Below are 12485 nucleotides of genomic sequence, written 5' to 3'. Positions count from 1 at the left end.
AGCGTGTGTGCTTGTGAGTCGCGGTGAGAGTGGAGGGCTTGTCCACGATGTTCCCTCAAAGCGTGGGCTTTGACCCCGTCCCCTTCCTGTAACCTTTGTTTTGTCAAGGAAACGATCCAACTCATGGCCACGGAAGTCGTCGTTCTTGGGTTTCTCAGCGTGATCCATCAGCCGCTGGTTCTTATTTTAGCCCTCGCTCTGCTTCGCCTGTTGTTCGCTCCTACCGATGGAAGAATAAGTCTGGAGCCAACCTGGGCTACAAGCTAATAATAGCAGCAGCTTGTGTGATCCATCGTCTGTGCTCAGGGACAATAAAGACGTGTGAGTGCCGGTCTGGGTAGTCAACCGTTCTCTGTCTTTGCCAAGAAAATATATCAGAGGAAAAAGGTCATCAGACGCATGAAACATTCACTCCTGTTCTCGGTCAATGCAGTATTGCAATACGCAGGGCGCGTATTGTTGACTCAAGATAAACGTATGAATGAAGCATGTACAGCTGAGGAGAGTTGACTGTTGCCCTCGAGTAGCCCACTGCTCTGGAATTAGCTTGTCTGGGTGGGACTGTTGGGATAGATAGGTGGGGGCAGACTGTTAGGTGTGGCCTCGATTGATCACCTAGTCCAGCGATAGGCAACCGTTTCATTACGCGTGTCACTTTGCAGTACTCAAGCCCAGAGTACCAGAGACGTTCCACTCTGGAACTGAAACAGACGGAGGTGAGAGAATCAGCCTGCAGTTCATTTAATAAGGAAACAGCAACGAACCGAGGAGGGACAGGCTGGAGGTACAAAACTACAAAATCAAAACTACACAACTAGAGAACAGAAAGAGAACCTGAAACTGGGCGGAGCCAGGACAGGCTGGCGTCACGGAGAGAAAGACCAAAAAGACAGACACGTTTCTGACATGTCACTGACACGCCGCTCCACAGTCTGTGCTGAAAGGACAGCTCTTTGATTCTAGACGTGATTGTGTCCTTATTTGTCAGTCCCTCCAATAAAACACTCGCAGTCGACAGGGAAGCCTCCTTCAGGTGTCCTCCGCCCGCCAATGGGCTTCCATGTTTCGCTATGCAGTGAGAAACGTTAGGACTCCCCTCCCCAGAACAAAACGTCTTCAAGGTGCTGCTCTGGTTAGCATTCTTTGCTAGCACTCCGTTTCATCCTTCTCATCTCTGAAGTTTTTTTAGTGCTTAGTCTCAAATTGCCGCAGCACACTCGATGTCCTACTCTCCACACTTTCACAGCAGAGGATGGAGAACAAGAACCATTGAAATTAGCATATTAGCATATATTGAAATTAGCATATATTTCATATTTATGATTATTAATCAGGAGCCCGTTAAAAAACAAAAAGATCTTATTGAGAAAAAAAAACATACATTAATTCAAGTCAAATTTACATGACAAAACTTGTCAATAAGAATGTTAAGTGGACCACTCCTATTTTCTTTGTGCAAATAAAGTAATTCTGAGGGCATCACTGTGGTGAAACATTACCCACTTGCTCCCCTCTAATTTCCCAATTGCCCCTTTCACACAGCTTGTTGAAGGTGGGCCTTTTGGCCTTTATTGCACCTCACTGTTTAAACGGTGCTTTGAGGGGTGAGGGGGTATTTGCTCTGCCCCTGAGCCAGCAGAGGAGGCAGTAACTGGTAGACGTGTGGTGGACCAGTGAGGCAGTACGACATGACCTGAAGGGGACATCTTTACGATGTATTGTGTGTGTGCAACACACAAGCAGTTTATAGCACATAGAACAAAAGAGCAGTAGAACAGTCACCGCTCAGCACGTCCTGAGCTTTTATTTTGAAATGTACTTACTTAATTTACTGCACTGTCAAGTCAAGTCAATTAAATTCTCCACGAAGGAGAACAAAGAACCGGAAGAGGGTTTAGAAAAACCCTAACACCATGTTAAATTGTTGTGTTGTGATTCCGCCTAGACAGGCGGAATCGCAGCACGTGGAATTATCAAGAGTGTGCAGCCAGTGTTGTTTCTAAAGCTATAGATTCCACTCCAATTACTTGTGCGTGTGCGGTTGTGTGTGTAAGATGTACCTTGGTTAATCATTTTACAAAACCTTTGCTCTGCTTGTTTAGTGAACTTCAAACTGTTGAGTACACGTTGTATTCTGTTCAATAGTCCGAAATTAACCTATGCATAGGTTAATTACCCACTATATATATATATAGTGGGTAATCAAGAGTCAGAAATGGTGCTGGAGTATTCCATGTTATTTTTCCAAAGGCTGAACAACAAAGACAAAAAAAGAAAAAATACCTTCATTGTCATTATTCTATAAACAACGAGACAATAAGGCAACACAAGTTACACAACACAACTCAACATGACTCAACATGACTCAACATGACTCAACGCAACTCAACCCAACACAACTCAACATGACTCAAAACAACTCAACACGACTCAACTCGACTCAACACGACTCAACACAACAACTCAACACAACTCAACACAACTCAACTCAACACAACACAACTCAACACAACACAACACAACTCAACACAATACAATACAACTCAACACAACTCAACTCAACACAACTCAACACAACTCAACACACCTTGACTCAAGACAACACAAGTTACACAACACAACTCAACATGACTCAACACACCTTGACTCAAGACAACACAAGTTACACAACACAACTCAACACATTACAACACAACACAACACAACACAACTCAACACAACTCAACTCAACTCAACACACTCAACACAACTCAACCACCTCGACTCAAGACAACACAAGTTACACAACACAACTCAACACAACTCAACACATTACAACTCAACACATTACAACACAACACAACTCAACACATTACAACACAACTCAACACGACTCAACTCGACTCAACACGACACAACACAACACATCACAACACAACAATTTAACATGGTGTTAGGGTTTTTCTAAACCCTCTTCCGGTTCTTTGTTCTCCTTCGTGGGTGCGCAGTCAATGAGGAGAATGTGGGTCAGTTTAAGAGTTTTATATCAACAGCAGTACAGTTACAAGTTGGTTCAGATATCAGCGCTGAGATTCAACGATGGCTCTCGTGTCTGCCCCATGCGTGAATGGAGAATCTTCGTGTTTCGTCATCATTCGTCATTTGGCCTGAATTTTGACAATACCACAACTCAACAACACAACTCACTCCTTCTGCACTCATCCGCAATCTTGGCGTCCTCCTCGATTCTACACTGTCATTTCAACAACATGTTAAACAAATAACCCGGACTGCATTCTTTCATCTCAAGAACATAGTTCGCCTCCGTCCATCACTCACCTTTTCTGCTGCTGAAACGCTCATCCAGGCCTTCATCACATCCAGAGTCGACTACTGCAGTAGTACTCTCTATGGTACACCATCAAAAACACTACATAAACTGCAATACATCCCAAACTCCGCTGCTCGCCTCCTCACCCACACCCGTTCCCGTGAACACGTCACCCCCATCCTTAAAAACCTTCATTGGCTCCCGGTCCCCAAACGAATACGGTTTAAAGTCCTCCTCATCACATTCAAAGCGCTCCATAATCTGCCCCCCCCCCCCCCCCCACCTCACAGATCTGCTCCACCACCACACCCCATCTTGTTCCCTCCGCTCCTCCGACGCCTACCTCCTGTCCCTCCCCTGTAGGACCAAGATCCGAATCTGGGGAGACAGAGCTTTCTCCATCGCTGCCCCCACACTCTGGAACTCACTACCCCAACCAGAGCCTGCTCTGATCATAACACCTTCAAGAAAGAACTAAAAACCCATCTGTTCAACATTGGTTTTAATGTCTAATTTTACTTTTTACATTATATCTAATTTATTTTCATGTTCATATTTTTATTGTCTGTATTGATTTGCTGTTTTTATCTTATGTACTCTCTGTAAAGCAGTGGTTCTCAAATAGTGGGGCGCGATGTCAGGTCCTGTGACCGCGGAGAACATGCTTTTTTTGCCATACTAGATTAAAGTGTAATTGCACATCCACTACAGTAGTTGGCAGTGGCGCCCTGATTGTCAGAGTGCGCGCAGGGAGTATTTTCTCTATGGCTTTGAGTGTCTAGAAAAGCGCCATTTAAATAAAATTTATTATTAGTATTATTATTATTATTATTATTATTATTATTATTATTATCATTTCAGTCCATCCCCTGAAGGTGGGGCTTTGCCCCGGCCAATCTAACACTCCTGTTTATCTGTGTTATGTGACGTCACTAATGAGACGTTCCATAAAATCAGTCATAGCAATACCAAAACAAATGTAGTGTCTTCTTATGTCAGAATGTAATCATGTTGTGAAATTCCATCTAATATGGAAATTCCCTTCAATGGAATAATACAAATATAAATATGTAACCATTTTAATAATAAACAGTTTTTACCAATGAAATCTGCATATGTTAAATTGCAATGTCTGAAAAGTAGCATTGCAAATAGGTAATAGAAAATATGTCAGACACACAGACACACAGACACACACGGCCCTCACTGTGAAGGGAATTTCCGTTTAGGATTACGGAACGGCCCTGGAGAACCGGCTCAAGGAAAATCCGTCTGACTGCAGACAAAGAGAAGAGAAGAGAACCCCCCCCCCCCCATGCTAGCAGATTTAGCTGTCAACTAGCCGTCCATGAAGACAGAATGCTGTGGCGTACACGAAGGAAAGTGAAGCGTAGTTCTGCGAGGAGCGGAACCTCTCCTACAAAAACACACCCTCCAACAGGACCTTGAACATCGTCTCACCCCTGCCTGGATGAATCTGGGTGTAAATCAAATCCAAGGTTTCCTTATCAGCACCGACTGTCAGGTCAATTTAATGTATTAGCCTACTTAACCTTACAGCAGTAAAGTACACGAGTGCGTAGCTGGAGAACCCAGGCGGGCATTACTGCACTACAGCAGGACAGGAGGGGAAGACGTAGCCGCATTTTAGGATTCTCTCATTTGGACTTTACACGGCAAGCCCCCGCACATTATTATTATTATTATTATTATTATGTATGATGAGTGTTTGCTGAGTCAGCAATCACAGAAACTCCTCCTGTGATACGCATAAAGTTTTCCCCAAATCCCAACCCTAATCTATATTTATTGGGGTTGGTATCGCCCCTGAAAAAACCATGTCGGTCAATCTCTAGTTTTAATGCCATATTGAATCTAAAAATGCAAATAAAAGCAAGGCGATCATTTTTAATGCGTTTTTATTGCGAATGAAAGAGCTTGCTTCTCCTGAAGGTGTTTTAGCCGCATGTTCACATAGCTGCTAAATGTTAGTTAGCTTCAGACATCTTTCAGCATAGCTAGCATGGTGACGCTCAATGTTATATTTGTTTACACGGTGTCCCAACTATGGATTTGAAAGATTCCTGTGTCTGCATCTTCACACGTCTCTGGGACAGACGTGTCCCAGCAGCAGATAAGACGGACACGTCCTGGCTGGTGATCATAAAGCCGGCCAGTGTTCCCGGCGCTCGGGTGCCCGCATGGCGCCATGCTAGCAGTAAAGGTGTATTTTCCTCCACGGTGCAACCGACTTGGACCTGGTCGCCATAAAGTCGAGTTGGAACGTGACCTTTGGTCAACGGCATCATCTGGGAGAACACGCCCAAATTCACGCCCGCACGTCCATGACTGCGTGCATTGGAGCTGAAACCAGCATGAGCACATGTATGTTGCTTGTATGTGCAACTGTCCGACCGTGATCTAAATCAGAACGCGCTGATGTGTGGAGTTAGCCGGGGCTGCATTGATGTCACTACTGGGCTCAAATCCAGACTTGTGGACCTCTGACATCATCGCCATGGCTACATCAAACTGTCGATCATTGAGCGGAGTCTATGGACTCGCCTCTGGTGTCGATCTGCACGACCCAATGTCCTTTCCTTGATACGAGAAAGAACTCAGAACATATTTGTGAGATTCACTCTGAAAGTAAACAAGTCATTAAAATGCAAATCAGTTTATTCCAAGGAGCATCGGAAACAGAGGCGGGGCCATCGTAGCATCGCATCGGGAAACTCACACCACTAAAAACACAGGTTGGTTATCTTTGCAACAATTGGAAACTTTTTTTCCCTTCAATTTTCAAATTGAAAAATTAAGCCATTGCACGAATGTCGAATGTTCTGGAGAGACGTTTCTGACGCCACGATCCAGAGGACTGGTTCTGATCTCGTGTTCGTGTCTGCTACCCATTGCTCGTACAACTGATGCGCCGTTTTACCGCAGCAATCTGTAGCTGCTGGTTTTAGTGCCCCCCCCCCCCCATGGGCTTTAACTGCCCTTATCTCAAAATAAATACCCTGTCTGTAAAAGTTAATCATCTACGCGTTGGTAATGAGACGTGTTCAACGGCCATAAAAAGGTATTTCCTGTCTGCTCGTTTCTTTTCTTTCTGACAGCGATGCATCCCGGCGAGGGCGACGCCGGCACCAGAGAAAGGCTTATCGAACTAAAGCAGGGTAAAAAGGGGGGGGGGCTAGTATAGCCATGTCTTTTCAGCGACATGTTTCTTCTCCAACAGTTCTCGAAACATGGCATGTTGCAGGCGTGTCCAGGGTCAGCGGTGTTCTGTGCTCTGATTCCTCACATCAGCCTGCTGTCCATTTAAACGTCCTTTTTGACGGACTGTCCTGTGTCCTGCTGGTGAGCCTGTCTGTGTTGCAGCCTATAAAACGTCAAGTGAATTAGAGTCCTCTGGTCAAGAGAGCCCGGAGACGCCGTCCTCGGCTACTTGACTTGACTGCTTGAGCCTCATTTGATGGTTTACGCAACTCCAGCATCAGGAACGGTTTCATCACGGGGAAATGATGGCGGTCCTGCCAGGCGAAGCCATTCAGGCTTGAGAGAGGGCACACCAGGAGTTATGCGAGGCCATGGAGGTCGGAGTAAAGGGATAGTCCTCGTACTTTATGTCCACGGGTCCTGATGCTATGCTGTCCAACTGAGGGGGACACAGAAACCTCACGTGAACAAGATTTGTTAAAAAGAGGACAGAATATACGAGATTCTGATTAACAGGCCTTTAGTGTGCAGCACTGTGAGAGACGGCGACACACCTGGGGGGCCGCTTGAACACGTGTTGCTGTAAAGCGGTGCTAAAAAATAGCTTACAGCTGAACTGTGAATAAATCGTACATTTATAAAGACGTGTAAATGTTGGGAAGGATAAACACAGCAGGGCTGTAGCGCTCTAGCTTTTCTGTAGAGGGATGGAAAGCAAACAGAATAAATCCAGAGAGGCGGGGCCAATGATTGGGTGATTAGCAGGGGGAGTAACCTTATCGGTACAGGTAAATAATTCTATTCATAGACAATGAGGAGATGCCTCTGTGATGTCCAACGGACCACGTTCTGGTACCATGCTGACATAACCCGGAGCAGGAAGCTGAAGGGAGGATTACCTGGTTGCCAGGTGTGACCGTTTGGCCAGCGTAGGGGGAGGGGGACATAGATTCACTCTTAATGCTGGAGGCATGTTCTGAGGCTGGGGAGCCGGTTTCAGACGCGGTGGAACCTGCAGAATCGACAGCACAGTCAGTGTATTTCGGGTTAGACCTTTCAGCGGCGCCGGGATGCTCCATTCTGCCCATTCAACCCACCAGTGGACGTTTTGTTCTTTGGCATCTTGGGTTTGCGCTTTCTGGTCTGAATGCTCTCTTTCTTCATGGCCAGAGGCCGGGGCACCTGTAGGGGGGAGAGCAGCTCCCGTTAGCCGAACGTACCTCCCAGTTCCTGATACACTGGAGGCCACAGTGTCATGACAACCCACACGAGCTGCCCTCCCACGCCGCCGCTCTGATAACAGTGGCCACAATGCCCTGGGAGAGGTTTTACACTGTGCAAATAACCGTTCCATGCTGCAGCAGAAGTTTGCAGCAGAGCTGCGAGAAAGCAAGGCTTGAATAGGTAACAGATCCGGTACAGCGTCCACGTCGTGGCGAGACCTACCTCATGACAAGACCGACCCAGTGGCGAGACCTACCCCGTGGCTGGACCTAACCTGTGGCGGGACCTACCCCGTGACGAGACCGACCCAGTGGCGAGACCGACCCCGTGGCGGGACCTAGTCCGTGGCGAGACCTACCCCGTGGCGGGACCTACCCCGTGGCGAGACCTACCCCGTGGCGGGACCTACCCGGGGCGGGACCTACCTGGGGCGGGACCTACCCCGTGGCGAGACCTAGCCCATGGTGGGACCTACCCAGGGTGGGACCTACCCAGGGTGGGACCTACCCGGGGGGGGACCTAACCTGTGGCGAGACCTACCCCATGGCGGGACCTACCCGTGGCGGGACCTAACCTGGGGCGGGACCTAACCTGTGGCGGGACCTAATCTGTGGCGGGACCTACCCAGTGGCGAGACCTACCCGTGGCGGAACCTACCCGGGGCGGGACCTACCCCGTGGCGGGACCTAATCTGTGGCGGGACCTACCCCATGCAGCTTCATGTAGAGGCCGCAGGCATTGCACACTGGCTCCCCCTCAGCGTTTCGTCTCCAAAGTGTGGTGGTGCTGGTGTGACAGTTAGTGCAGCAAAGACCGGCCCGGCGAGATGTAGTCTGCTGCAGATGGGGGGGGGGGGGGGGGTAGGACATTTGAATGAAAGAAGGAATTGAATTTGCTGAAATCCAATGCCTCGCGTTGGCAAACATCTAGTGGAAGAAAAGTGACTTGAACGGTTTCCATAGCGTGTAGCGTGATGCAAGCATGTGGCTTGCTGCCACACTGAGGAGCTCTCTTTCTGCATGCTCTAGCCTAGAGATAACAAAAAGCATCAGCTGAACGACATTTAAACACGACACATCATATCGTCTTTTCTGTTTCTCATCGCCGCTTGAGTGTCTGCATCATGCAACTGCAGAAAGTCACGTTGCAGAGAGCCTTGTGTAAAAGCTTCCCGTTCAAGGGCAAGGTCGTGACAGGACAAACAGAGCAGAGAAAACATCCAAGGGGTAGGACAGCATGGGGCAACTCCCAGCCACAGTTGCCCCAGAGAGGCAAGATCCTGGGAACGCCACAGCCGCTAAGCTTCAACACCCACCCTAACCCCGTACCCGAACCCTGCACCCTAACCCTGTACCCTAACCCTGCACCCTAACCCTGTACCCTAACCCTGCACCCTAACCCTGTACCTGAACCCTGCACCCTAACCCTGCACCCTAACCCTGTACCCTAACCCTGCACCCTAACCCTGCACCCTAACACTGTACCTGAACCCTGCACCCTAACCCTGTACCCAAACCCTGCACCCTAATCCTGTACCTGAAACAGTCACCCTAACCCTGTACCCGAACCCTGCACCCTAACCCTGTACCTTAAACCTTCCTCATTTTGCTCAAAGAAATTCAGCACAATTGTTTTTTCGTTTTGGTGCAGAGTTCACTGTGGGAATTATATGCCGGAAACGCCACAACACAACAACACACAGGAAAGAATAAAACAGCAGGTACAAAATAAAAGCACAATAATAAAGTTAATAAAGAAGATGGACAGCAGACCGTCTCATCCCAAGATACAAGCCTGGTGCAGGAGGACAGACGAAGGACAGCGCCGTGCGTGTGAACCGTACTAAGAGTCTGAATTGATTCCGTTAATTAACACACAGTTCCTGCATGAAGACATGCATTCGTCTTCATCAAGCACGGCGTCCTGATGCTTCCTGTCCAAACACGTAAAGCAAACGCCCTGAATCCCAAATGCCCTTCTGCCCCCGGAAGGAGACGTGGAGTAAAGCTCGCAGCCCTCGCTGACGTCTGGTAAAGGCGTCCTCACACGGGACACTTTGACCCGTCCCAGAATGAAAATCAGCTTCTCCATGATCGGACGCATGCATGTCTCCACCCCGGTCCCGGCTCGGCACCATAATCCAGGCCTGCCCTGCAGTGCTGCACCACGTCCCTGCACCATGTCCTCAGAGTGGACATGGTGCAGGAAATAATGATCTCAATCGGGCTGACTGGGACAATGAAAATGTTTTGAATTGATTGTTTGGCTTTTCTTTGCATATTTATAACTTTCGAATTCTCCTTTATGAACCATTTGTCACAGTTTTTTCTTTTTACATGCGTTTCAACAATTATTTTGGGTTTCGTTTTTCCGGAGATTTGGACTGCAATGATCCCCCCCCCCCCCCCCCCCCCCGGGGTTGTCTGCGGGGATTCCGCCTCTTACCAGCCGCTTCTGTGGTTTGATGAGGGGCCGGTTCATGCCGTTCATCTTGTGGTAGAGGCCGCAGGCGTTGCACAGGTAGTGTCCGGTGCCGTCTCTGCGCCACAGCGGCGTGGACACGGAGCCGCAGTTCACGCACTCCCTCCCCTCAGTGGACATTTCGTCGATCAGATCTGAAGACGTAAGAAACACTTCCACTAAGTCGGGAATTTAAGAGGGGAGAGAGAGAAAGAGGAGCGGAGCGTTCTCCCAAATCAGAATAGAACAAAAAACATTCGTGTTCGGGAGACTTTCTGAGCTTTTGCGCCACGCGGCGTGGACGGGCTGCTGGTTACGCACCAGTGCCTGATGAATTGCTGCTGGAGGAATTTAAACCCCCTCATTCCGCGTGACGGAGAGAGATCAAGCCCTCTGGTTGAGTCGGTGGGGAGACGGTCCGACGGAGGAGTCTGTTTGAGGTGTGCGTTATCAGCCTGGAGGATCCAGGGCCCCCCCATCCATCACGGCCCTGACGCACGACGGACTCCAGCATTAACGGCCCCGGGGCCCCAGTCAGGCTCCCTTCCAGGCTATAACTGTGAATATTACCGACTGAGGAACAAAATAAAGGCTCTAAAATAAAGGCTCTAAAAAGAAAAAGCTGAACAAATAAAACATCAATTTAGAGTCCAAATGAAAGTCAAAGTCTGCGGCTCGACTTCCGTCACATTCAACTTCAAATCGAAATCCCTCCTTCATTAAACCAACAGGAGATGAAAGGACGAGTCTGACCGAATCACCGACAAACCGTCAAGTCACATTTTACTGTGTTTAATGTGTTTTGTTGGAGACGAACCTCGGCCTGTGAACGCATCACGCGACCGCCCGTTTACGCAGGCCTCCGTCACGCGTAAAGGTGCATGTCAATAACAGTGATGAGCTTTACCTGTGACTGATGCTGATACGTGGATAATTAGAACATGACAATAATAGATGTAAGTAATAAAAATATGTCGGAAGCAGCTGTTGCTATGCGTGATTTAAAGAATCTTATTTGCTGGGAAACGCCTCCAGTCCAGGACGGAAGTGCTAATTCATTGTGCGCTTTATAAATCGTTCTAAATCAGTCACGTGAGCGGACAGGTAAACAAATAAAAAATAATAATAATAATAAAAAAAAATTAAAAATACCACAGGTCGATTTTAATACGAAGCTCGCAAACGTTTAGAAGCAGAACAGCCGGTGTGGCATTTAATGACTAAAACACGTTTTTAAAATCAATTAAAAATCGATTCCGTTGTTCATTATTTGATGCTTCCTGTTCAACGCGCTGGAAACACCGGGCAGGATTGTCTCCGGGCTGTGGTTCCATTTGGGACCTGTTCTTACCGAGACTGGATCTTTTCCCCGACAGCCCCGCATGCCGTCCCTGAAGACTGATCACCCCCCCCTCAAAGGGTCCTGGCGTCCAGGAGGACGTGGCCATCTCCGGGCTCATGTAGGCGTAGGGGCTGGAATAGGAGCCCCCAACCGAGCGCACCAGGGCCCCTCCGTACTGATCTGCCCGCGCGCCGTTACCGAGGACGAGCGGGCTCTGGTAGGCGGCGTCCCGGCCGGTGCTGCTGCTGACGGGCGGGCTGTGCGAGTAGGAGAAGCCGTGAGGAGGGTGAGGGCTGCTGGGCGTGAAGGAGGAGCCGTCCGTGCCTGCCTGGGGCCAACCGTGGGAGAGGCCGTGGGGCTGGTGGGGCGCGTCGCAGGTCTGCAGGTAGGGCAGCATGGCCGGGACTCTGGTCGTGGGGACGTAGACCGGAGAGCTGGCCGGGGGGTGCATGTAGTTCCCAGTGTCGTGCGCGTAGGGCGGCTGGCCGGACGGCAGCGCCAGGCTTTGGTACATCCTCGCAAGTCTGTCGTCCTGCGTGGAGAACGCACAGGAGGTTTCAGGCCTGTGGAAATGACACGCGCGTCAGTGCGTTTCTAAAGACGAGCAAACCCTGAAAAGATTCCCACTGAGTTAGAAAAACAACAAAAACAACAAATCTTAAAAAATGTCTTTTCTTTTTCTTCAAATTCTGAACATTTACTTTCGACTAAATTAACAGTCAAAAAAGAAAACAAAAGTTACCCAATAATTCAGCCAATTCGATCTGGAATCAAAAACGCATTAATAACCAGCTAGAGAGGCGAAACCAGAACCAGAAGGGAACCGGATCGAGCTCCCTTCGCGCCGTCCACGCACGTGGAACATTTTCTAACACAGTAACTCAAATCATATTAAAGGCTGATAAAGCTACGGGGCGACGCCAATCC

At 48.6% G+C, this 12485-nt stretch overlaps 1 protein-coding gene across 1 annotated transcript; it reads right to left on the bottom strand.

The window, feature by feature from the left end:
- Positions 1-6863: 6863 nt before the first annotated feature.
- On the bottom strand, positions 6864-12072 carry gata5 (GATA binding protein 5). Its single transcript, XM_068749580.1, has 6 exons — positions 11568-12072; positions 10202-10371; positions 8464-8592; positions 7630-7714; positions 7432-7544; positions 6864-6971 (listed from the first exon to the last, which is right to left on the bottom strand). The coding sequence occupies exons 1-6, from the start codon at positions 12070-12072 to the stop codon at positions 6864-6866; spliced, it is 1110 nt and encodes a 369-aa protein (XP_068605681.1).
- Positions 12073-12485: the final 413 nt, after the last annotated feature.

This window comes from Brachionichthys hirsutus, chromosome 2 (assembly GCF_040956055.1).
Source record: "Brachionichthys hirsutus isolate HB-005 chromosome 2, CSIRO-AGI_Bhir_v1, whole genome shotgun sequence".
NCBI lineage: Eukaryota > Metazoa > Chordata > Actinopteri > Lophiiformes > Brachionichthyidae > Brachionichthys > Brachionichthys hirsutus.
This window is presented reverse-complemented; position numbering and strand designations above follow the sequence as displayed.

Bases quoted from the DNA above. Each gene is read 5' to 3' on its own strand.
- gata5 (XM_068749580.1), bottom strand. From the start codon at position 12,072: ATGTACCAAAGCCTGGCGCTGCCGTCCGGCCAGCCGCCCTACGCGCAC. The intron at 10,372-11,567 runs GTAAGAACAGGT...TTACGTCTTCAG, and splicing joins GGGGAAAAGATCCAGTCTCG to ATCTGATCGACGAAATGTCC. The intron at 8,593-10,201 runs GTAAGAGGCGGA...CCCCATCTGCAG, and splicing joins TCAAACCACAGAAGCGGCTG to CAGACTACATCTCGCCGGGC.